Source organism: Homalodisca vitripennis, chromosome 2 (assembly GCF_021130785.1).
Source record: "Homalodisca vitripennis isolate AUS2020 chromosome 2, UT_GWSS_2.1, whole genome shotgun sequence".
NCBI classification, from domain to species: Eukaryota; Metazoa; Arthropoda; class Insecta; order Hemiptera; family Cicadellidae; genus Homalodisca; species Homalodisca vitripennis.
The window spans coordinates 79,649,452-79,677,392 of record NC_060208.1 but is presented as its reverse complement, the minus strand read 5'-3'; the positions used below and the strand labels follow the sequence as shown (position 1 = coordinate 79,677,392).

Below are 27,941 nucleotides of genomic sequence, written 5' to 3'. Positions count from 1 at the left end.
GGCAATTTTCGAGCGTTGCTCGGGGTACAGATCAAACTAACGGTCGGGAAATGCACCGGAAAAAACTCTACTGATTAGAAGTTCGCCTACTTTGGATTTCACTGATTGAGGTATTTATGAATGAGTTATAATGACGATTTTTTGTATAATTACACTATAGACGAGTATATTATCGGGCCTATTAATCGGAAAATTTAAAAAAAAATCACTTTCGGTCGGAGATAAAATACACCTGAAAAACTAATGATTAGAACTTCAAACTACTTCGGACTTCAGTTAAGCCGCGTTTACACCGGAATTGGCAACCAAAAATTGCCAACTCCGATTGCCAACGCTAGTTGCCGATGGAAGTTTGCAATTTGTATCTGCAACCCTGAACACTGTTTGCTCAATAACTGTAACTTGCAACCAAAAAAATTAGACAGTATAATAGAATGTCGAGTGCGGAAGAGGTTGTACTTGCTGCGGCAGCGTGTGTTGTTTCTATGTAAATTGAGAAGACGGAGAAGACTTGGGTTCGACTTTCATTGCAGGCAAGAGCAAGAGCGATCTATTGAGTTGACTTAAATAGGGATGATACAGATCCTTTGACGGGAGAATTAAGATGCGATGGCAGTGTAAAAAACTGTTTAAGAATGTCGAGCAACGATTTTGAATGTTTAATTGTTGGTATTGGACACATAATTAGCAAAGAGGATACTAACTACAGGAAAATAATTCCAGTGCGTGAAAGGTAAGCTATAACTTTTGCGATTTTTTGGCAACTGGCGACTCTTATACAAGCATCCAGTTATTTGTTTAAAGTTTCAAAAAGTACGATATCTCTCTTTGTGCCAGATGTTTTGTGAGGCTTTGATATGTTTTCCTGAAGTTATAACATACAGGTGAGTAAATGTTAAATACATATCGACCACGTGGAGCCGATAGGTGGCAGGGGTAGCGGGGTTTGTTGCAGACTCAAGTTCGCCGCTCAATTTGGCACTGCAACTCGTATTGCGACCGAGGTTGGCAACCGCTTTTCATCTTTACCGACTTCAGTCGGAAAACCAAATTTTTGGTTGCCAATTCGTAAAATCGGTCTGCAACTACAGTTGGCATTTGGCAATGCGAGTTGCAGTTGTTTTAAGGCGTTCGACTAAAAAATTGCCGATAATAGTCTGTAATCATTGGTTTGCCAACTCCGGTGTAAACGCGGCTTTATTGAGGTATACGTGATATTTTTTGATTGAGTTAGGACGACGATGTTTTGTTATCATTAAAACTGTACTCGGCTACCTATATAGTTATAAAAAAATCACTTCCGGTCGGTAAATACCGAAGAAAAGCTCTCCATAGATTCAAGTTTTGACGATTTTGGATTTCACTGGTTGAGTGGTTGAGGTAAAAGTGGTACTTAGAATTATGTTAGGACGTTGATTTTATATATTCAACTCCGACTAATACATATATAATTATCGAGAAAAAGAACAATAAAACACTCCCGGTCGGAAAATACAGAGGGAAAGCTCTACTGATTGAGATTTTGGATTTCACTGGTTTTGAGATAAAAATGGTATAGCCTACTTATAATTATGTTAGGACATTGATTTCAACGCCCAATTCAACGCCGACTAATACTTATATACCGTAATTATCGAGAAAAAAAACCAAAAAATAATCATTTCCTATCGGAATATACGAAGGAAAATGAAATAATACCTCAGTCAGTGAATATCCAAAGTAGTCGAACTTCTTATCAGTAGAGCTTTTTCCTCGGTATTTTCCGACCGGATGTGTTTTATTGCTCTTTTTTCTCGATAATTATATATGTATTAGTCGGCGTTGAATTAATATATAAAATCAACGTCCTAACATAATTCTACGTACCACTTTTACCCCAACCACTCAACCAGTGAAATCCAACATCGTCAAAATCTCAATCAGTAGAGCTTTTCCTCGGTATTTTCCGACCGGAAGTGTTTTATTGCTCTTTTTCTCGATAATTATATATGTATTAGTCGGCGTTTGAATTAATATATAAAATCAACGTCCTAACATAATTCTAAGTACCACTTTTACCCCAACCACTCAACCAGTGAAATCCAACATCGTCAAAATCTCAATCAGTAGATCTTTTCCTCGGTATTTTCCGACCGGAAGTGTTTTATTGCTCTTTTTCTCGATAATTATATATGTATTAGTCGGCGTTGATTAATATACAAAATCAACGTCCTAACATAATTCTAAGTACCACTTTTACCCAACCACCTCTTTCGTATTTACCGACCGGAAGTGATTTTTTCTAGATAATTATATAGGTACAGTGTACAGTTTCATGATAACCAAAAAACTCGTCGTCCTAACTCAATCGAAAACACCACGTTTACCTCAATCACTGAAGTCCAAATTAGTTGAAGTTCTAATCGAGAGAGTTTTTCAAGTGTATTTTCCGACTGAAAGTAATTGTTTATATTTTTTTTTCGATAATTATATACACGTCTACAGTTTAATGACACCTAAAATCAACGTCGTAACTTAATTCTAAGCAGTCATTATACGTCCCCAAGACGAATTTGAACAAGGTAATCGCTAATTTAAACTGTTCGCCGTGTTAACGGTTCAAGTTACTTTGCGACGTCACGTGACCGCGCCCTATAGAAATGCCGTGGTTACACTACACTATCCAAAAGACCGAGCCCCAAAAGTATCGTTTGATACTTTATGATTTAAACGAAAGGACAATTATATTTTTAACAACGGTCACTTTAATCAATTAAATCAATCAATTTAATGTTTGTAGACAAGGGTAATGATAACCTTTCCCTTTTTTTCCTGCTCCATGCTTTATTTTTTTATGTCTTAAAATTTCGGGGGGGGTCCGGACCCCCTGGACCCCCCCTTCGCTACGCCACTGCCAGGAAAAAAGGAATTGTTTGGCCTATTTAAAAATAAATGTTTAAGTTGTAGTTCTAATTTTGAAACTGAAAATCGGTACAGTTGTCTGACTCTGGAAAATGATATTGATACCATCAGTGATAACAATAACTGTGAGCTTGTCATTGAGAGAAATTCAAGAACCAGACGGATGATAGTATATGGTTACAGCCATGGGAAGGACTTACCATGGGGTATCAATAACAATTTAAACACTTTTGATGCTTTTAATTTTGTTAAATTTGGCGGTCGTGCAAATCAAATCTTAAATCAAGATAATATTGATGGTTAAAACTTAGATATAGTGATTTGTTGCTGGCTTGTGGTTCTAATGATGTTTCCCCACAATGAGGCTTCCTCAGCCATCAATGCTATTAAATCTACCCTTAAGAAGAATGTAAATAAGAGAATCATTCTAGTTGATTCACCAAATAGATTTGATCTATCAGACTGGTCCTGTGTGAATGTTGTAATCAGAAAAACTAATGAAGAACTCAAAAGGTTGAGTGAACAGTTTGGTAATGTGTCTTTGGTTCAAGCTAGTAAGGCTGATAGAAGTCTCTATGACATGCACCTCAGCCTAGGAGAGAAACAATGGCTAACTAGTAAAATTCTCGAAGCAGCTGTAATGATGACAACAGAGCAACCCCCACCACCTGGATGTCAGAAGAACAGTCTACCTCAGCTGAAATTATACCAGGTACTCTACAAGCGTCTCCGTCTACTAAGTACTATTCGGGAAACCCTGCACTGAAGGTCCAGCACCCAGTTACTTAACCTATAACAATGGTGACAATTATAATCCTAACTCTAGAGCTAAGTGTAATTTAAGTTGTAATTTAGTAAACAAACATACTCTGGAGTCTAGTCTTAGATTACTAATCTTAAATATTCAGTCTCTAGAAGTAAACTTAGTGAGCTAGACATAATATTAGAAGAAACTGAAACTAATGTGGTTTGTCTGAGTGAACATTGGCTACATGAGGATGAAATGTCAATATTTGTTCCTAATAGATTTTACTAACGTATTAATCAGGAGGTTCGGGAGAGCTTCTCAGTAAAATTTGATTTAATATAATTTATGTTTATTTCGCTAATTCAACCCTATCTAACTGTAATGATGAGTATAATATCGTAGCCTATAAGTTTAAATTATTGGTATAGCTCCAACCAACTTCTAAACGATTAGGTTACATGGGCTATAATTTTGTATGTCATACTGCTATTATCTGATATCATAAAACATATAATGTAACAATGAACAGTATAGTACAAAATAAGCAAGTACTTTATTTTATTTTCGTTTCTTCGTTGGAGAAACTTTATAATATTACGGATCAGTTAATTATTTGAAGAAAAAACAATTTAATTACTGAGTTAGTGGGTTCTGAACTGAACATTCAATTATTAATCATTCACAGTTTTTATTTATCGTCGTTTCAAAATACACATTATATATTTACTTAATTCTTGATCTATTAAACATTCATAGATAAAATATTAACGTTATCTAGCTTCTTTATTTTTTACCGCTTATTATTAATAAGAAAGAACTGAGCTTAACAGGGTAGCATTGCAGCCAATGTACAACATTGAGAGGGCTATGTTTGAGCTAGTGTTGGTCAATTAATTGACAACCAATAATTTAAAGTCATCTTGTATTCATATTGTTATAACATTCATAAGAGTACTTAAACTACACTTAGAGAACTGAGCTTGGTTACCAGCTGACCATCAATTGTCAGGTAAGAGAAAATTATAGATGGCTTTCAAAATATAATATTCAACGTTACACCAGACAATATCACCTGTTAGGGGAATGGAGAGGAATTAATCACCTCTACATTAATTTAATTTACTACTAAGAGTGTTCAAAATCATAGCAATAATAATATTGTCTGTATTTTTATGAGCGGTTATATGATACGCATCTAATTACTTATAAAATTAAAGAATGTATCTATTGGTTTTACTTAATTTGAACTCATTTTTGTTTATTAAATTATAAAATATTCGTTTAGTTAACAAAAGATCTGCCTACAACGGCGCACCAGGAGTTGCAGATGACACCCACTCAACGCTACCTGGTGGGAAAAATTGGAACCAATTATACTGCGCTTTTGGTGGCCAAGAATAGAACTAACTGTTGCGCAAGAATTGGTATAAACAGAACAAATTGCAGTGCTCTTGTTTGCAAAAAGACTAAAAATTAAAAATCTGATAAAATTCAATCAAGTAGTATTGGAAGTATGACATAAGTCCCAATTAGATTATTGCTGTTTGAAAAATTGTTTACTAAACATCATTGGTAAGTTACAGCCTTAAGACTATTTTGTACTGTCATTATGTTTCTTTTTCTAGGCTATAATATCTATAATACCTGATCTGTCAAATTTTGAGAACAATTCTCAGTTTATAAAAAAAATCACAAACACAATGCAATAGATACATTAAAAAATAGTATTAACGGGGTAACATTATTTCATGCACAATTTAAAATGTTTTATGGAAGACATCTGTTGCAACTTTGACACATTTTATGAGACGATTTTTCATGGTAGATTCATATTCGGATAGGAATTATATGATTCTTACATTGTAATGCTACAATCGCCTTTCGTATCTAATTAATTTTAGATAATACTGTGAAGATGTTACTTTGTAGGTTTTGAAAACCCTTTAACTTCACTTTGAACAATAATAAAATGTAACGTTGCAAACATTTACGTTATGCACCAGTTTATTTAAAAAAACCGGTATCAATTTACAATAACGTGACCATGGAAAGGTATGTTCATTTTTCCCCCCTGAAAACTACAATTTTTCCTGAAAACAATAGTGAAGAAAAAATTCGTCGGCAACGAAAATCAAAGGAGTTACGATTTTTTGAAAACTCTGTTTTTGACAGTATCTCTGGCAATTTTACTGAAATGATGCTGACAAGTACGTTAATTCTGTCAACGATGCCTGCCCGCTGCGCAGTGCTGCGCACTGCTTGCTCTTTTAGAAAAAAAATTAACTCGAGCTTGCAAAAGTCGAATCCCAGATCACGTGATGCCCCTGATCCTTAACCCTCCAAGTGTTGTTCGACAAAATTTTGTCGGTTATTTTCCATTTTTAACGCAATAATGCCCGAAAGGCATCAATATAATACAATAATATACTTTCCCCCCAGTTTATATGCACCTGTGATAATAATACTTGGCTATAAATGCCCAACCCATGAAAAAAAAGTCCATTTTTCATGGTCACGGTATTGTAAATAAATACCACAAAAACCCCTTCATGTTATAAACTTACATTTTGAAACGGATTATTAATATTTAGAACACCGATTCTTCAGCAACATGCGGTATTTACCCTAACATAACTTCAAAATACATAGTACGTAAATTAATACTTACTTAGTTCTTGATCTAAACGTTCAAAAATAAAGATTGTTATGTTAATCCAGCCAGATTTATGCATTAAAAGGCTTATTATTAATAAGAACTGAGTTAAACGGATTGCAGCTTTCAGAATATTAAGAGGAGCACCACGATTCAGCTAGCACTAGATCTTGTGTGCGAATACTTCCAAGTGAAATTTAATGTTGAAAATTTGTTTAGGGAATATAGAAAATCTTTAAGGAGATCTTCACCATGTTGCCATATCAAGAAAATGTCATCTATGTAACGATACCAGATCAGAGGAAGTTTATTTTGGGTATTTAAGAAATTTTGTTCAAAGAAGCCCATAAAAAGATTTGCATAAGAGGGTGCCATTCGTGTTCCCATGGCTGTACCTTTTATTTGTAAATAGAAATCATCTTTGAATTTAAAACAGTTCATTGTTAGGATAAACTCTATTAGTGTTAAAAGGAAAGAAGTAGAGGGCTTTGAATGTGCGGATATGGTATCAAGGAAATGTTTAGTTGCGTTTATGCCTTCATCATGTGGGATGTTGGTGTATAGTGATGTGACATCAACTGTAGCTAGGATTAAATTCTTTGGTAAAGGTTGAGTAATTTGGGAGAGCTTAACAATAAAATCATTAGTATTTTTAACATAAGATGGAAATAGTTTTACAAAAGGCTGCAGTTGGTCGTCAATGTAACCTGATATTCTTTCAGTCGGGCTCCCATAACTGGCAACAATTGGACGTCCTGGTGGTGGTCTGACATTCTTATGAATTTTCGGAAGTGTATACAATGTTGGAGTTCTGGGAAATTTTGGTGTTAGTTATGCCTCTGTGATAAATCTTCGTCTTTTCCTCGTTGTTCCAAAAAAGTTTTTATGGTTTCGTTAAATTCTTTGGTTGGATCTGTCTGCAGTAGTTGGTAAGTTTCATCATCAGCCAGTTGTCTCTGTACTTCGTTACAGTAATCATTAATGTTTTGAATTACAATTTTGTTACCTTTGACTGCTGGTAGAATAATAATATCGTTATTGTTTTTGAGCGATTTAATAGCTTTAATTTCATTTTTTGTTAAGTTATTTTTATATTTTAACGAATTTTGGAAAGATGAGCTTGACAAATTTGAGAGGATAACATTGATAAATTGCTCAACGGGGTGATCAGGTGATAAAGGTGGAGGCTCCCAGTCGCTTTGCTCTTTAAATTTTTCCAAGCACCCAGGTAGATTTGAAGGTTCAGATTCGTGAGTTTGAAAAGTAATGTTTAATATGAACATTACGAGCAAAATTTAAAGTGTCCTCGACTAAACTAATTTGATCAAATTTTGGTGTAGGACAAAAAGTGAGACCTTTTGACAAAACACATATTTCATCAACAGAAAGGTCATAATTAGATAGGTTTTCAATGTTAGCATGGTTATCTTCAACAAGGTTGATTGTGTCGCATGAATCTCCAGAATTGTACAATGGATCAAAATCAGGCTGGTGGTTTTCTACAGGAACATGATAATCACATACAAAAATAAATAAATATATATATATATATATATATATAAATTTTGACCAAAATTCGTTTTGACGCCCTTAAACAGGAAAACCATTGCAGCTTTCAGAATATTGAGTAACACCATGTATCGATTAGTATTTGTTAATTATTTGCTTCAACCACCAAATTAACATATTCGGTCCCAGAGCTTACACAAGCTGACATTGCTGCTCACCTCAAACTGGACACTGTGGTGCTTAGGATCCGGTGTGTTAATAACCTTATACTAATATTATTGTTACAATAATGCACAGTGCACTTAAACTATATTAGTGATGGAATAAACAAATGAAAATAATCCATTATTTGATTATTTAAAAATTTATGACCCTTCTATTATGTAATCTAAATTAATCAAAATGTTTAGAATGATTATTTCAATTTATTGGAATAATACATAATGGTCAAAACAATCAATTCACAGTTTAGATATCACAGTAATATAACTATAATTTAGAGATGTTTTTATGTCATTTATATTATAATAGATGATTTAATAATTTAATATACTTATTACGAGGTGCAATGAAAATGTATTTTTCTGACTACAGTCTAAATTAACTAAAATTATCTACTACTAATTATTTTCAGATTCTTTCTTTTTGATTATGCTACAAAACTGAATACCTTAGACTCTAGCCATGATGATGAATAAATAGTTTTATTATAAAACTAATAGTTATGAATGGGATTGCACACAACTTTTTATTGGAAAACAGAAACATTATATGCACATTCCTTTTAGCATATAAATATTCTAAGGTAATGTTGGAAAAATATTCGAACCTCCTGATCCATTTCAATATAATTGGACTTTAAGTTGAAAGAACAGTGTCTTTGCGGTCTCAAGTCGGAGAGAGAAACAGATTTTATAAACACTCAAAATTAAATTTAAAATTTCCCTGCCAGATGCCATAATATTTTAGTGAACACTTTCAGATTTTATTTTTCTGTAGCAAAAATTATTTTTTTCAACACAATAATGACATTTATGGTATGAATGTGTTGTTTAATAACATTATAATATCCGCAAGTGGACAGCGGACCATACTTTGATAAACCCTGTCCTTTGAACTTACAGGATACTACACAGTATTTTACAGAGTTCATCCATATGTGGAGTCCAGTTAAGTTTGGGGTCACTTATAATTCCCAAATACTTAGAATTATTTATGATCAGCAGAAACAAGTATAAACACTATCTCTGGGGTACTCTGCTACAGTTGAGTTTGTTTCCTTTGATCTTTAACCACCCATTATCTAGTACTTCAGACTATATTTAGAGAAGAACGCATTCTGAATCCAAATCAGAAGTAAATCAAGTTAAATCAAGAAGTAAGTTAGAATTGCGGATTATCTGTTTTCACAGCTTTTCAATATAACCCTTACTACCACATCCATAACACACTTGCTCCTATTGAACATTTATAATGAATTCTATAATAAGAATATGGAACATAATCTTCAGCCCATACAAATACCATTGTAGAAGTTATTTTATACAATGTGAATTATAGTAGTTAACCTTACATTCAAAAATATTTTCTCTATATTTGAGACACATTTTTTATTTCATTTAAGAAAATGGTTAAGAAACACAGTAATTTTGATTCCATTCTTTTTATATTTTTACTTTTCGGTAAGGCAAGACAGTTAGGATTTCTTTACTTCATAGCTTAGGTGAAATTAAAATGACATAAAATGCAAATTTTTCAAAAGGGGTTATAAAATTCTTTAAAGATAACATATGAAAACTTAGATTTTAATAACGGTTTCATTTATCTAATCCAGTGGTTTCTAAATGACAGTTAATCATGGTCCCTCATGTAAATAAATTAAACCATTGTCAATTTATACTTATTCTTCTTATAACAAAGTTCTAAAGAGCAATTTCACTTGTATAGGTTGTATAGGTTTCACTTCCAAGATAAACCTTTGTGGTCTTGTTGCACAGTTGGCCAGAAATCTAATAGATTTTCATTATTAAAAGCATTTGGAGATTACAACTACTTGACAAATCAATAAGTTGATCTTCCTCTGCATCTGTTAGATTTAGTTTTCATTCTTATTTGCACTAGCACATGGACTTATAATCCATCTGTTTGGAACATATGGAGCAGGAATACACTCTACCAGAGAAGTTTCAAAGCTCTGTGCATTAATATTTAAGTTTACACTTTTTTGTAACAGATTCGGAGAAGAGTTTGTAATTTTGGAAGTTTGAAAGTAAGTTTTGATCACTTTAAGCCAATAACTTAAATTTTGTATTTATCTTCTACTCATAGAGTTATTCACAGATATCCACATATTGCCCTTGAATTCTCACATTTAATACATGGGCTTGTATAAATGGGGGCTCAGGGAGCTCAAGACCCCCCCCCCCTAAAAGTTTCAAAGAAAAACCTTAAAATTGTACCCAGTAGTTTTTTTAACCTAGAATACATTTATGAGGTAAGCTCAACAATTTCCCGGAAGAAGATTCTGCAGCCCTGTTTTTCCAGGGTATTTTACACCTCCTAAACCACTCAGTGCCCCTCTGAAATAGTTTTATATACACACAATAAAATTAATTTTATGTGTTTCAATGCTTAAATAGATATATTTTTTAACCTGACACTAAGCCAATAAAATCTAAATCTAAGAGTTGATTTTAAAAGTTTGTTTCTAGAAGAAACATTTGATATCATCCCTGAGAATTAAAAATTCTCAAAAACCTCTCTCTAGGACAGTCGTTGTATCTCAATAAGTAACAAAAGCTGTGTGTGATTACTAAGCAAGTAAGTATTTGCATATGGCTGTGATTGGAGGAAACGAGATTTTTGTGAAGTCTGTAATTTTGAGTTTCACCAAAAGTATTTTTAAGGATTGTAAGCATTTTCTTGGTGGCCAGAGAATCCCTGAGGATATTTACATTTATCACATATTATATCCTGTTTTGAAAGAAAATGCCTACTGACTTTCATGACATGTGCAAGGGCCAATGTTACCAAACTGTATGTATAATTACAGCTAGTCGTTGACCCTTTTAAAAACCATTGGCAACCCCCCAGTGGTGTGTGTGTGTGTGTGTGTTTTTGTGTGTTTTTATAAAAATACTTTTCCATATTGATTATATCACATCTGAAATGATTGAACGAACACCTGTTGATCTTTAGCGTAAAAGTGAAAATTGCAATTATTAGTTTCAATGGTTATGCTGTGTATCTTAACAGGCAATAAAAGTGGACGGTGTACAAAGCCCAAGGATTACGCAGATTACATTTTGAAAACCATTCGCTGATGAAGCCCAAGAGATATTCTTGATACGAACAAGTAACATCTGATACCAAATAATTCAATTGGTTTGTAGTTTTTATTTAGTATATATATTTTATAATTGTATAAGTATAAGTATTAGTTTTGGTATTAATCCCACAACACTTCGAGAACACAGTGAATTGTCTTGTTTGTTAGTGTTTAAGAAAATAATGTTGTTTGTCTGGACCAGTTAGTTATCGGTGACTGTAGTGGACTTTGGCCATAGCTTGATTATAGTATCTGAGCAGCATGACATCATTAAGTGTCCAGTTACAGACACAATTCCAACCACAACAGCATTGATATTGGGAGTTATTAGCAACAAGGTAAGATTTTATCTGCCTTATTTAATGTTAGTTATATCTAAACAATTAAACATTTATTTAGGGGTCACAGTGATTATATGATGTAAAATTCAGTTTAACTTGCTACAAATTTGTCAAATATTGCAGTGTACAAAATTCAATATTTTTTATGGATTCTTATTGGTTTTTTTGTACTTGATGACATATTTTCCTTCTAAATTTGCCTGATAAAGTTAAATTTCAAGTAAATTTGAAATTAATAAATTTACCAATATATGTATACATATTTTAAGCTTGGAAATATCTGTTTATAACATATAGGAAACAGAAGATTTAAACAGTAATAAAACAATGAACTGTATGTTACACTATTTTAGTTACAAGCAAAATGAATACAGTCATATTATTTATCAGTTAATGATAGTAACAATAAGTTACCTCAAAAATATAAACATTTAATCAATTCAAAAACATTTAAAAGCAAACTAACAGATTTTTTGTTGGAAAAAAACTATTATAGTGTTGATGAGTATTTGATGGATCCTGAATTTTAAAATTGTGTTTTAACATAGATTACATTAAATTTGTTACGCTGTCTTGACCTCTTATATGTATTTTTATTAAGTTTATATGTATATGTGAATTGTGATGTGCATATGTATGAATGTATATGTGTATGTATCATTATTACATTAATTTATGACAATGTTACCTGTTTCTAATAGCAATGATATGTATAAACGTTGACGTAACAATAAAGACTGATTCTGATTCTGATTCTGATAGAAACAAATAACAACAGAGAAATAAAAATTATGGATTGGCAAAAGAGAACTACTGAATTCGTTTAATACGGTTTTTCTCTCATCCTAATTTACTAACATATAATTTACTATAGCATCTAGGAACCCTTGTATGTCTTTTAAATTTATTTAGATTTCAGTTATATAGTTAGTATTTTTGTTGATTCTGAAATTACTTATATTTTTGGTTGAGTTTTATTTTCATTGAGTTTTAATCTGTACAGTAAGCTCATTGGATAATAGCCAATAGTGTCAAAACCGTATGTATATATGTTATGAAGTCTTAATACATTCCCATATTGATTATATCACATCTGGAATGACTGAACACATGAGTTATCTTTAGCATAAAGTGAAAATTACCAGTTCTTGGTTACAATAGTAAAAGCTGTGTGTTTTAACAGGCAATAAAAGTGGACAAAGTACAATGCCCTAATGTTTATAGGTTTCCATAGATATTCATGTAATAATAATAATTATTATTATTACAACAATTATACAACCTTATTCGGTGACAGTGACCATGGGTATTATGATTTATACCATTCTATAAATTGGAACAACTGTTAGTTTAAGAGAACAAAATAAGAGAAACATAATCAAAGGCATTAAACATCAATTCGTAATGCCAATATTATTACTTTTGTTTTATCAATTGCTAAACAAATATCCAAGTCCATTTTACCAAAGCACCTTTTTATACTATTGTTTGCAGAAGAACAATATGTACCAGAAATTCACATATTTTTTATACAGAACATGCAATTTTTATTAACTACTCTTTTCAGACATCTTGATTACTAATATACATAGTATTATGATTAGTTTGAAGTTGTAATTTAGCTGAGAAAAGTTTATCCTTGGAATAATAAAAACAATGAATGACCTTAAAAGTGTAGAATACTTTATTCAAGTTAAAGAATAACTGGTGCGAAGTGTTAACTACACATAACCATAATTTATATTGATATTCTATAAGTTCCTATTACAGTGAGGAAACAATAATAGCAATATAAATGACAAACGTAGTCCTGTGCAGTATTATTAACACTGTTAATACGGATTAATAGTTCATATTATGCAATAAGTGGTTACTGTGATTAAGTAACAGTTTGTCTCATGGTCAGCCAGTATTGATTGACTTAATGAATAAATGACTACTTGACTCATGCAAGTGTACCATGGGTTAGTTGTTAGTGATGTGATACAATAGATACAGTACTATGTGTCGTTCGTAGCAGCTATTTTCAGGTACAGTATACAGTATTGTAAAAAGTTTTATTTGACTGAATTCTGAAGTTTAGAAGAATATATTCACTCTAGGATTTTGTAATATCTTCAGCAGATCATTTCTAGCTTACACATTGCTTTAAATAGTAATCACTTCCACAGGATTTGAACCTGGGACTTTCTTGTCCTGAACACTTATCACAGTCACAATATCATGCAAAAATATGAAGTTCTTTTGTGAAGTTGCCTGATAACGGAATCATTGATTCTGATAGGCCTCGCAAGAATAAAATTAATATTGGAAAATGTGTATTCATTTAATAGTGATATTAAATGCAAAACATAGATAACTGACAGTATATGGCAGTCTTCCAATTGTTTGAAAATGAATTCCCTATTCGTAGAGGAAATTAATTTTATAATATGAAATACAATCGCTATGTGAGATCAGTACTGGATGTGGAAGTGATAAGAACCAACAGGATTTTGTGGGTATCTTATTTCTGCGTCTTTTATACAGTGTTACATTGCTTATCTTGGGAATAAAAATTGCAGCTTGTGTCGCGGTAATTAATTTTTAAAATAGTAGCTCAAATTACTGTAACATTTTGTGTTGATACAGATATTGTTTACTGTTAATACTAATACTAATAAAGTTACTGTGAATATCTGAATATCGTTTTAGGTAACTAAGAATCAACTAAGGATAAAGTACATAATTTGTAAACTTTTGTTTTTAGTGCTTTTGCAGGTAATTCCACAACAGGAGTACTATTTATATGTTTTTGCCTTCTAAAGCTCATTCCCAAGATTTAGCCGTTTGAATGTTGGAATGTTCTTCGACTTAATCAAAGCCTTCAATATAATGACCACAAAATGCTTTTAGATAAATTATATAGCCTAGCCTTAACCTCAGAGGGGCTTCACATTCATGGGTCACACCAGCTATCTTAGTGGTAGGTGTCAAATTGTTCAGATCCCTTACATTAATGGTCATGGTTATTTCAGATGGACCCTATAATCATTATAAATATTAATGATAGTACCTCAGAGATTGGTTCTTGATCCAATCTTTTTTTACTATTTATGAATGATACTCTTAAAACTTTAAATAAACTGTAAATTGTCATATTTGTCTTTTTGTGGATAAGAGCTCTTTTTCAGTACCTGTAAAAATTGTTCCAAGCTTGAGGTAGTTGTGAATGGAGCAACAAGAGGTTTGATAAACTGGTTTTTGTCAAAATAAAAAATTTGTAAATAACAAAAAAATTCAAATCACTGCTTGTATTTATTTCTATGGGGTTATTTGGAGTCAGTATTGATACAAATTTTAATTTCAGCAATCACATTGGTAAAAGTTTGGCTGTGTTTTCAAGATTACATGTCATATTTGTAGGATATTATGGTAATATACACTAAATTTTAGCCAACATGAATGTTTACAGATTAAGTTCTTATTTAGGCTTCCAAAGAGAATAATTCGTTAAATTTTTAGGAAATAATTTTTTTCTTCCTCAAGCCCCTTTTTTATAGCATAGTAGGCCTACTCATATCTTAACATTTCCTTTAATATAATATATTCTTTACACAGTCAAATACGCAGATACTTAAAAAAACTACCTAAATCTATTCCTTCACAGACAAATCACTTCTACAATCTTTATACAAGAAATAACATAATTGTTGCCAAACATGAAACTTCATTTTTTTAGAATCACTTATCATTTTATGGTGTCAAGCTCTACAGTGCACTATCGCACTGTACATTATCCCTTGAAAATAACTTCTTTGCATACAACACACACAAACATTCAAGAATTGATAAATTTTTCAATTACGTAATAACGTGCTTAAATATAAATAGCTCTGCATAACCAATAGTATAGACCAATAATTGATAGTATATATACATCTGTGTCTATTCAGTTATATCCATCATTAATGTAGTAACAGCACCAATGGTCCCTGCTATTGAAGGGTTTAGGTTTATGTTTTTCAAGCACTTCTAGTAGAAAGAAAATCTGACTGAGTTGTCAGATTCCAAATGTTGTGGTCCGTTATTTACGTAAAAATATTAAAAACAATTTTAAGTTGAAAATGTATATGCCTATTAGCCAACTAGTTGGCATATGGTTGTTAGTCAATGTTGGTTGAAACTGGTATTCTCCTTTAGTTATATAGACATGTTAAACTTACATAGCATTGAAACCACTTTGGTACCTTTGGGCCTCATAACAAATGATTTCATACAAAACCAAATTATCTTAAACTATCGCAATACTAAGCGTAGGGAAGAAAATGAGATGGTTGAAATGAATAAATGATTAAAGTCATTAATTTAAATTCATACTTATAAATCCGACCAGGAAAATTAATATCTGAACAAAATAAAAACAATGTCATATGAGTAATGCAGGGATTCTGTGGGAACTTCTGGGATTAGTAATTTTTCAGCCAAAGAAAGCCAGGTGATTAAGCAAACTTGTAATCACCAGGAGGTCATTTGTGTTTCCTTATTGTTCTCTACCTTAGAGTTCATATGGCCAAAGGCTATAGGCAGATTTGCATTGTGCTCATTGTCTGCTTCTTGTAGATTACAAAAGTGTATGTGGTGTACAGGAGCAACAAGAGATATTAAAAAACCACAAAAGGAAAATTTAAAATATCATGGGGCTGTAATGTAATCATACATCTTTGAATGACATTTGAAATAAAATTTGTTTTACTAGTTAAATAATTAGAATAATACAATTAAATAAATTACATTTGTTTGATCATTGACAGCTGTGTAGTGTAATAGTTCACAAAAATAATTATTCAACATAATACAGTAGAACCATTAAACTATTTACAAAATCTGGTTGTATTGAAATTTATGACAGAGGAATTTCCCCTAAGAATAAAATTGATTGTCAGCTGAGCTGGTTTTGATGAAGACTAAAATAAAAGAGTATCAAAAGGGTTAAAAGTATGAGATTATAATTTGTGTTTTAGCTTGACACACTTAAAACTAATGAACATAAATAAATAAATCAATGTCAGCTAACCGTTAACATATTCTTAAAGAGACGATTTTCAATCTGTATGTCTTGATTTCTGACGAGGCAATAACTATTATTGATGTGTCTGATGATCAGTTTTAAGTGTATCAAGTTAGAAAAAATATAAACTGGGAAGAAACAGTTATACTTTTAACCCTTCCGATGCTCTCTCGTTTCGACCTCTCTTTAAACTAATATGAGTGTCAATTGATTTATTTCTTAAAAATTTCCTCCACCAATTTAAATAAAAACCAGGTTATTTGATAGCAAAGTGCAAATTGATTCTCAGCTCCAAGACTACAGTAGTAGATGAGTTCCTCTATGAGTTTTTCCACTATGAATTTTTTCCTCTATGGTACCCATTGTAAGGATTAACACAGCAGTTCTAAAATTTTAAAATTTCAAGTTGAGATGCTGGACCATGTATGCCTCCCATAAGGTAATAGATTACAATGTTATAGTTAAAATGACAAATCAATTATAAGCAATAGCTTGTTTTGTGAAAAAAATAATAAATGTTCAAATTGTTCAAATTACGGAATAGAGAAGGTGATATTACCTTTGATTTACAAACCGTCCATGAGAACAAATTTAGTCATAACATTTTAGCTAAGTTTTATAAACATCTTGTCTAAGACCACTCCTTTGATAAGTTTAGTAGAATGTGTACTCTATTAACTGGAGAGAACATATAGTAAATAACTACACCAACCCTTATTAAACTTAAGCTAGAGATTTGATTGCCTTGACAATATTTAACTATCAAAGATGCAATGGCTATCAGTGGTATTGAGATGGTTTTAGAGGTGCTTTTTTTGAGCTAGGTGTAATATTGAATATTTAATATTTGTAAATATATTGAATATTTGAGCTAGGTCCGAGATATTTATCTGTGTGCCATGTCTGGTTGTGACTTCCAATCCTCACCAAGTTTTAAGAGATTTCTGCAGAGACCTACCGTGGTTCTACCCATATAATTTATTTACAAATTGTCTTACCAGTTATTCGGAGGATTATCCTCAGTTACCACTCAGGATGTGCAGAATAAAGTGGAGATTTTTCTTGTGGTGGTAAAAAATAGACCAAATTTAATTTCTGAGATAGGAACCATGTGTCACAGATGCATAATATTTCTGTTACATAAAACATAATACTTTCGGAAAGAATTGGTGAGTTAAACTATTCATTGTATAAAGTAGTAGATAAAACAATGAAATCAATTTTGTGTACTACTCATAATTTCTTTTACCAAGAATATTTAATAAATAATCAACATAACATAAAATTTGTTAATTAAGAAACAAATAAATAGCAATAAATAGTCATGAATAAACAAATTGAAAGTTTTTGCTGCGTTTGAAAGCATAAAGACTCAGCTTTTGGATAGAAATGTAGCTTAACAATCTCAAATATATTTTGCAACAGAAACAACCATATCAACCACTTCTGTGCTTGGGATTGAAGTTTCAGAGACTGTTTTTTTTTTTAATATCATCCCACTAAATGAAGTTGGATGATCTTGCAGGCTAGTGCACTTTTCCACCATTTCTAATCTATTGATCAGCAAAACTCTTTGTCATTAATGTGACCAGTAATCTGAGTGAAATGCGCTTGTGTTGAAACCACATTCCTCTTGAAGATACCTAAGTCTTTGGTGACTGGGAATGAGATGATTGAGGAGATCAGGCAAGACATCTATTAATTTAGGTAATTTTTTCCCGTGTGGGTGGAGTTGAAGAATGTAAAGCCTTTTCAGCCAATTACAAAATGTTGAAATTGTTATTGATCTGACGTCATTCTACTTTAAAATATTTGAATAATAAGGTGTTATACGTTCATCTCTCCTGAGACCAAATGCATATCTCATACTATAATTTGGCGTTCTCTGAAGTTTTTCACTGAAAGCCATAACCATGTCATTCATCACATTTTTACAGTAAGAGAAATGAAGTAGTGTGGGTACTTTGACCAACAAAATGTGAAGCAGCAAAAACATTTGCAGTTTTTTAGTGATATAAAAAAAACTTTTTAGTGATGGAAAAAAATTTCTTACAATTCTCTGTAACTGCATCAGTCCAGTTTAGAGTACAGTTTATTGTCAATCCTAAGTTCTTAACTTTACCATAATATTGTAGTATAGTCCCATTTACATTACATATAAATATAAAATTGATCAAAGATTTAGAGAGGTAATGAAATATCACAATCGATTTAGTTTTTCGTGGTTTAGTTTAAGTTCATGTTTACTAGTCCAGTCCATTGTTAGTGTCATTTTTGCATTGAGAGAAATAATTAGTAAGTAGTCATGGATATTAGGTTATTATTAACCCTTACAGTACCAACATTCGGCCTCGAGACAGCTTAGGGAGTATTACGTTATTGTAATATTACCGGTACTGAAAGGGTTAAAAATACGTGAATAATGAAGGTTATAATAACAATACCATGTACATTAAAACATAAAATTAATCACTGTAAAATAATACAGAGACAAGTATAAACTCAAACCACTTTTTGTGAAGTTTCAAAATTTCTTCTTCCGTGCTTTGGCCCACGCAAATTAGTCAATAGTTTGGTTAAAGTCAACACTTTTTGTTACATCAGTTTCGATGTACAGGAGAACAAGAGAATTAAGTCGTGCCTGTTGCATTGTTGACCTGTGACAAGTCTACATCCTCTTCAAACAAGAAAATGACCTTAAATAACAGAAAGGTTTCTTAAAAATTATTGAAAACTGACTTATAAAAAGGAACAAGATAATCATAATTATTAATTGTCATTATTGTAAGCAGAGTTAGGTAAAAAATAAAGTTTAAATATATTTATGATAAGACTAGCAATAGAAAACCTACAAATTTAGTGTCACAACACAAACTGGGAAAGTTACTTTAGGTTACAGTTGATATTAAACTGCATTAACTTCAATGGATAATAAAGTCGTTATCATCATAGTTCTCTGTGAACTAAACTTTATTTAAACATTAAATTAGGCTGTTTGTATTTTGTTATATACCTCTTAGCTGATGTGTTTGTCACTGGGGTAGAGAGAAACAGCAAGATTTCTACATTAGAATACATTTTTTTAGGCCAATTTCTTCAAGCCATTTGGAGAGAGACAATGGATTTTTAGTTACAATGTTGTTGGCTATGAAGTATGATTTCAGATGAAAAAGTTCTTCAAAACTCCAATTCTCTAAATCATTATGAAAAACATCAACAAGTTATTTACTTTCACTTTGTAGTTGTGTCGTTAAGTCCACAATTTTATGATTGCTCCAAACTTGTCTGTAAACTTCTCATAGGCAATTGTCCTCATTTTGATCTCTTCAGTTAAGTTATCAATTATGGGAGAAAATATATTCACTCTGAAGTTGTCTCATTTGGAAAAGAAAACTTTGCCGGCTCGGGACACGTCAGCTTAAAGTTTCCTGGTGTTTTGCGTTTTTTTTTTTTCAAGTTCAAAAATTTTTTTCACAACATCTAATGGTTTGCTTTCATACTTATCAAATTGCTCTCTGAGTTCTCAAAAGAAATGTATTAGCGAAAACTTCTTCGACACTGCTACATCGTCTTCATTTCGATTATATTTGTTAACTTTATGAAGCTTAAGGAGAGTAGTTGCCCATAACTGAGGTATTACAGCTGTTTTTAACTGCATCAATCTTTTGATCAGACCTCTTGCTTCCGCTTGGGTATCAGTTTTTTTTTATGTGGGTCGCTCTCCAATTCTTCAAGAGCTTTGATGACTGCTGACCATTCTTCTTGTAAAGCTCTCACAGCATCTAGCTGGCCACTTTGTCATGGAAGGGCTTTTTGTTGCTAATTTGATATATTTATACTTATGTAATACTGTCCATCTATATGTTGAACTACAAAAACATTATACAACTCTTGAAGGAGATTAAAGAACTGTACCGCTTAAAGACAGGAATCTACTGTGTGAGTACCAATAAAGTTTAGAGAATGGGCCGCACAAGGTACATATGATGCAAGTGGACTGACTTCAAGAATTCCTGCTTCTATACCAGGATAAATCCCAGACATGTTCGACACATTGACGTAAATTGCCTGTGGCACTTTAATATGTCCAATCCAAAAATTTGCTAAAGCCTCGGTGAGGACTGTAAACATATCAAAAACCTTGTGTCCAACTTTTGGTAAGACTTAAGAAATCTCTCAACTTGCTCTCCTTTTTGCTTCACATAGCGTATTACAAAATGACAATTGATACAAATGCAAAATTCTTGGAGTAGAATCCACAACAACTGAAAAGTATTGAGAGTTTCTAGCCTTATTAAAAATTTTGGTTGGTACTTGTTTTCCTAGTAGCTCAATGAATTCATCGCACACAGTGGATGACAAATACAAAATGTTTCCTCCCCCAGAATTTTCATATTTTCTAATGTGGTCATCAAAAAAAGGGTCAAACTCAGCAAGAACTTCAAGCATCATCATGTTCCAATTCCCATTTGAATTGGAACCAAATTCTTCTTTTAACCACCGAAACGGCAACCCACGAGAAGCTAAAGCCTTTATCATAATGACATGACAACTCTTTATAGTATAATTTTTCAGTAACTAATTCCTTGAACAAACATTTCAGTAAGTCTGGAATCAAGTTTACTCAGTTTTTCTCCTCTTTCTTTTTAAAATCATAGTATGGGTTTTGTGGAAAACTGAGTTTTCATGATCTTTGAGTCTTGGCGATAAAATATTTCCAGTCACTAAAACCTTTTTTCACAACAGATGACTCATGTTGTGTTACTGAATGAAAAAAAACAGCAAGGACCACATAAAGCTGCAATTTTAGTTTCAGAGAACACCAACCAGGCTCTAATTTTTCTTCTCCATTTGCCAACTGTCTATTAAAACTATTTACATTTTAACACCAAGAACGGTTACTATACATCTTATTTACCTTTGAAAAATTTGCATTTTTATTTTGAACTAACCCATTAATGGATACGTAATCACGCAATTCATTATTTACAACCCAGTTTGCCGGATTGGGATCATATCTAAATGTTTCGGGTCCTGAAAATGTTCCAAGTTGTTCTTCTTCATTTTCACTGGTAGTGGAGGAAGAGAGTTCACCAGTAGAGATGCCGTTAATACAGGAACATTTATCTGTCTTAGGTTTGTCTTTTTGTGGTGGTAACCAGTTTTTCAAAGTTCCACTACACTTTTTGCCTTCTTCAGATTTAATTTTAGCTGTCATCCTGAACTCAGTCCCAAATGGACATTTCTTTGGTGGGCTCTACTTGAACTCACTATTTGAGGGATGTACTCGATGAAATGCTAGCTACTCTACATGGTTAATATATTGCACTATTCAAGCTGCCTTCCTTTAACCATCTCGTTCCTGTGATTCGTGGCGACACTCGAGTGCCATGCTTAGTTACATACTAAGACCCCCTAGTATCGAGTTTTTTTTCTCATTTCTAGGTGTTTTTAATATAACACGTTATTTAAAGTTTAATAAATAGAGTAAACAATTAACAATGTTTACAGACATCTCAAATAATGTCAATTTGTCAAATGATTACAACATATTACCACTATTACCAGTGGTGTAGTGCCGAATTTAGCTGTGCCGGAGCGACCATGGTGTAAGTATAATAGGTGTGCTACCGCGCAGATTCCCCCCGCCCCTCTCGCACAGGTCGGGCACGTGTCGTCAGCTTGGCGTTCCGAGGGCAGCGTTACATTTGCAGACTTCCACTTAAACTGTCGTTTTACCCACTTAACCTAGAGCGATTGTAATAAATGTTATATATTCTAGTTCATTATTAAATATACTTTATAACAGTAGTTATTTCATGGTGAAAACTGTAATATAAATATATTATACTTACACCATGGGAGCGGCGAGTTGCTGGGTATAGCAATAAAAATCTTTTTGATTATTTATAAAGGACTTTTATTTCGTAAACTAGGCTAACACAATTTGAAATGACAAAAAGATAAGCTATGACAGTAAAGCTATGATTTTAGACATACTTTGAAAAATTACTGTGCTGTCGTGTTAATACATTACTGTAGCCTGAAAAAGAATACCGTAAAAATGCATTGTAAAAGTAATATTTTTTACATATTTTCAACGGTAACATGAACATGAATATTGTGCGATAACCTCTAAAGTATGTCCCAAAATTCCTCTCCTTTTCCATTCCCATTTCCTTTCTTTGGAGGTTCTGCTATTCTTGTTTGGGTGTTGGCTGCTGAACGATGTCTTCTTAGCCATGTCATGCCATAGGGGTCAGGCTTCCATCTGCGGAGTGGGGAATTGGAGTTTTAAAAACAGTAGGGCTGAGACATGACTTACTGTCAATGAGTTCCTTAATGGTGTGAGTATGTTATTCATATCACTTCACAAAATTCAACTAATAATTAAAAAAATAATAATAGGCTTTCACAATGTATTATAGAGGACTCAACTCAAACAAAACTAACAGTATATACAGTACGCTGTTTGAACTCAACCACTACGACTAAGACTTTCGACGATAACAGCTTAATACAAGCACTCACAACAACATAGAGACCGGGAACGCGAATAACAATTAGTCTCAACCTGTCTGTGTTAGTATACACTTCCTGCAGTTATTAGGAGATGGATGGGCGGGGTGGTGTGGCACACCTGTCATGGGAGGGGGAGAGGGAGAATAAGAGAGCATCCTGATTTTTATGAAGGACATATAAGTGATGGGGGTTTGTTCTGGCCTTTTTATTATCCAGCGACTCGTCATCCGCCTACCACTTTTTACAGGCGGGTGGCGCTCCAGTTCACATCTCCGGCCTATATGCTCTGCCCGAGCGACGCTCCGCTTCTTAAAGCTGTGCCGGAGCGCCGCTCTGGACTGCTCCGGCCCCACTACACTACACCACTGACTATTACACAATACGAATAAACATTAGAAAACACCTTGTAAATATCAACATAACCATTCCCAAACTCGTGTACGATACAAAGCACGGAGCATCCATGCAGTTTGAGTAACCTCCATAAAATTGCATCAAAAACTGAACAGATATCTTCTGGACATTTCTAACATAATAGAACACCAAGCAACACAATATAACAGCTGATACAACAAAAATAAAACATCTGATATGAAAATGAGTATACTCGGGCGTGGCGGTTATTCACAAAACTACTGTTGTACAATATTTTTTGGGTGTGGCGATTAAAGGGTTAAAACTTCTTAACACAAAATTATACAGTACTTACATTTAGTAAAAGCGACCCCTGCTTTAACTTTCCAGGGCAGCAGCAAAAACGCATTGTTTAGGTTTTAAATCATGAGAAATAGAGCAAGATGCAACACTTCCATACCTTCAGACTAGTAATTAGGTTATTGTCCAATTAAGGTCCAATCAGCTATAGATCGAAATATTTTTTGTAATTTTTAAAGAGCATTTTAGTTTATTACATTAAAATAAAAAAAATTGATACCACAAACGTGGATTCCACCTCCTTATAAAAATTTATTCATGTTAGCTAATGATGGAAACTGAAAGATAATAAATAGCAACGGTTAATATTCCTCTACCAATATTGAATTACACTGTCACTTGATAATTCTTTGCTAGGTAGTACAGTTAGATTTGTTTAGAAGTTTATAGTAATATACTCGTATAATAAGGTATCATCAATGTTTATTGACATTTTTGTTATCACATCGTACAATTTTCTGTTTCAGTTGTTCCATCATGGTGTCTACAGCAATACTGACTTTGGTGCCATTAGTTTTAATAATTGGGAATCCAGCAACAGCTGTTAATTTGGCTATGGAAACAAATGATGTGGCTGATTACTATCTCTCCACCAGCATCAACTTCATCTTTGACATATTTCTGAGACATTACACCAGCAAACTCATCGAAGACGGGAACACACAGATCCAAATTGGTGGTTTCGAGCAGAGGTTCTCGACTCGGATTTTATCACTGGACATCGAAGGGGCTGTTGTGGTGAACGACGGGTGGATTAGTAATATATCAACTGTTCACCGAACTGGAGACGCAGACTTGGACAGAATCGGTGAGGACTTGGTTCTGTCGGCCCATCTGGGTTTGGATGTGTTGAAGATCGACTACAATGAGTACGATGTTTCTCTTCTCGGAGAACACCAGAAAGGGAAGATCCATGTTAGTGTTGGCACTAACTCGTTGTGGTTAAAAGTGAACGTGCAGGTCAAACCTACTTGTCTGATCACTTTGAGTGACTTAAAGATTGAGAAGCTAGATGATATTAAAGTCGACATCACAGATCTTGGGGTGTTTGAGAACTTAACCGATGAGATTACCTCATGGGTAGTAAATGAGGTTACAAAATCGTACAAAAACTACATTGAAAAAACAATGTTTCCTGAATTGTCTAAGGCTGTAAGGGATGCCGACTTATGTCATTATTTACCCATTTAAGACTTTTTTTACTTATGTACTGTAAATTTAATTAAATTTAAATTCAATTGCACAAAGACTGTAGTTTAGATTATTTATGACTTACAATGTATTAAGAAATACAAATAAATTATAGATTTTCTTTACAAAACCACATATATCAGTAGATTCCTCATCATACTCTTCAGTCATTCAGTCCACAAACTTAAGTGTAGGGGAGTGCTACAATTGGTTTTCTTGTAATGGAATATCCACAAACTGTAAGAAAACGTATATACCTACACTTTGGTTTTAAGAGTGGATAATCTGTGAACACAGCCTCAATTAAGCTCCATAATGATAGTAATTTAAATCATCACTTTTTCACCAAGCTTCTTAGTCTTTACGTGGACATGTCTCTCAATAGGGTCGTGGCGTCGAAAAAGAACACTGTACTTACATAGTATGATAGGGTGAAGTATTATGAAGTATCTAAAATAGCAAGTATTGTATTAGAATTTTAGAACACAGACATGGTGCATTAGATCTGTTTTAAAACTTAATAGGCAAGAGACACCAAGACCCAATCTTAAATCACTTAAAATTCTGACCCTTGTGAGCTTGGTGGGTGCTACATTTTTGTCAGCACAAAATAGCCTCCTTTACTGTTAGTGGGTCTTATCATTTTTACATTACAAGATGCAGGACCATGCTATTAGTTCACAGGCATTCCTCCACATGGTATGAAAAAAGGCACTATCACTTATGCATGAAAATGTATAATGTCTTGCCCACTGACATGAAGGATTCAGAAGTTGCCTTTAAACATAAATTAAAAACATTATTACTGAAAGAATGCTATATACAATTAAGGATCTCTTTTGATTACAATTTAATACTTTTAACAATGTCAGTATGTTTCATTGTTGTGTACTGTTGTTTATTTTATCAAGCATGCTTTAGTCCAACTGTTGTATTCATGACGTGTTTTTATCTTCTAAAATGTGTTTTGAAGAAATAAATCCTTTTATTCTCTTTGATTCTTGAATAAGGATGATTAAATAACAGTGTTTATAGAATTTAACGAAGTAAAGCTAAATTTTGTTGTTAATACAAATTATGTAATAAATTGCTATTATAATATCTATTATGGAACCTTTTCTTTCTAATTTCATTGCTTCATTCTATTTTTTACTGTCCTACTGATTAAAAAATAATCATTCAGTGTTATTCATTTTAGTTAAATAATAAAAAATAAAACAATTTGTAATTTGTTTCATACTTATAGAGGTTTAGATTTCTGCTAAATATTCAGGTTATCTAGCTTATATTTTAAATTTTTGTCTTGTACTTTTGTTTTATTTAATATATGAATTGCCATTTGTCGCTATTTTAAAGTCAAAATAGTACAGTTTTAAATTATTTCCTTAATACTTCAATTCATTAGCTTGGAGATGAAGTGCACTTTTGCAGATTTTTCTTGTTGTAAGCAAAATGAAATGAAAATAGTCTTAATTTAGAGATGAAGTTAGGGCTGTACAGCCCTCTTTTCAATTTAATCCCAAAAAAATATAAACCTTACAAACGTTACTGAAAACCAACTAAATTTATTTTCTTTATTTAAAATGTATAGCAATAGTATTTTGATGTAATTTATGTACAAAATTAAAATTCATGACATTTTTATATAGCCTAATACATCATCCAGAATCTTAAGAACTACACAAAAATTCAGACATGCTCACACACCCAGAGTCCCGACTCCAATGAACCTGGAGAAACAAGGTCCCTAACAACCGCACCAATCCATGCACTTTTATCAGTTACTTTAAACCTTTCGGATAGTGAGTTCCATAATCAAGATGTGGTAACAGTGAAAGATTTACTGTAGATAGTTGTATGATGATGAAGAATAAAAGCGAAGTTGCAACGAGTGGGGCTGTTTCGGACACTTATACTATACATGTTACAGAAACGCTCAGATAAATAATCGGGGGAACTATGCCTAAGATATAATTTAATAAACATACGTCATGAAGTTCACTAGTGTGTGTCACATTGCGAATATTCAGTTGTGTGAAAAGAGGAGTCTCATGATCTTGGTGCCTCATGCTAAAAATAAATTTTACGCTCTAATTTTGAGCCCGCTGGAGCCTGTTGGATAGCTGCACAGTCATGTCATTGATTACAACGTCACAATAGTTCAAGTATGTAAATACCAGAGTGTTTATCAACATCATTTCAATGTTTATAGGGAGGTAGTATGCAAAACGCTTTAAACTGTGGATTTCTCCAAAAATTCTATTACAAGTATCTTCACATGATCAGTCCAGGTCAAGTTCTTATCACTAAACCAAAGTTATTAACTTTTTCTCAATTAGTAAAATAACTTGTTATTAAATTGTAACTTGGGAGTAGTGCTGATGTCGATATTGTTCAGTAAACGTGAGATATACCAATAACATTGCTTTATTCTTGTTTTCAATAAGTTTGAGTCTGTGCTTGAGTGCCTAATTAGTAATGGCTTGACTATCTTGGTTAGTTTTTATTTACAAAGTCGTGCATATAGTCTAAAGTAAAGTGGCGGTATTTTTGTAAATCATCTGGATATAAGTAATAATAATAGTTTATCTGTAATTTAACTTATAGTATATCTATATCTATAAGTATATCTAGACTTGGTGTTGTGCTGCAATACTGATGTTGTTAATACTTGTAAAAAGTTTCAAAACAATAAATTGATTGATTGATAACTGGAGTGTTTGATAACCGTAATTTCATTAAGGTATAAGGAGAATAATAAGAGACAAGACAGAACTTCTGGCATTCCTTGAATGACAGTTTTCCAACCAGATTCCTTGCCATTTTCCTAATCCAATGCATTTTTGATGCCCAGTTAGATATGCCAAACTCAGCCAATACAACATGGAGAGAAGCCCATTCTACTTAATTTTAATAGGAGAAGATGGTGAGACACAATCAAACACCTTTGAAAAAAAGGGTCAAAATAGAATTTTTTCATTTAT

General features: G+C 32.7%; 1 protein-coding gene across 2 annotated transcripts; it reads left to right on the top strand.

The window, feature by feature from the left end:
- The first annotated feature begins 5,090 nt into the window (after positions 1 to 5,090).
- LOC124354231 lies at positions 5,091 to 27,668 on the top strand. Of its 2 annotated transcripts, XM_046804536.1 has the most exons (3): positions 5,091 to 5,221; positions 11,342 to 11,477; positions 24,234 to 27,668. In XM_046804536.1, the coding sequence occupies exon 3, from the start codon at positions 24,244 to 24,246 to the stop codon at positions 24,955 to 24,957; it is 714 nt and encodes a 237-aa protein (XP_046660492.1). In that variant the 5' UTR covers positions 5,091 to 5,221; positions 11,342 to 11,477; positions 24,234 to 24,243; the 3' UTR covers positions 24,958 to 27,668. The 2 variants fall into 2 exon arrangements, with proteins under 2 accessions (XP_046660492.1, XP_046660493.1); XM_046804537.1 differs by lacking the exons at positions 5,091 to 5,221; positions 11,342 to 11,477 and adding an exon at positions 13,381 to 13,510.
- The last annotated feature ends 273 nt before the right edge of the window (positions 27,669 to 27,941 follow it).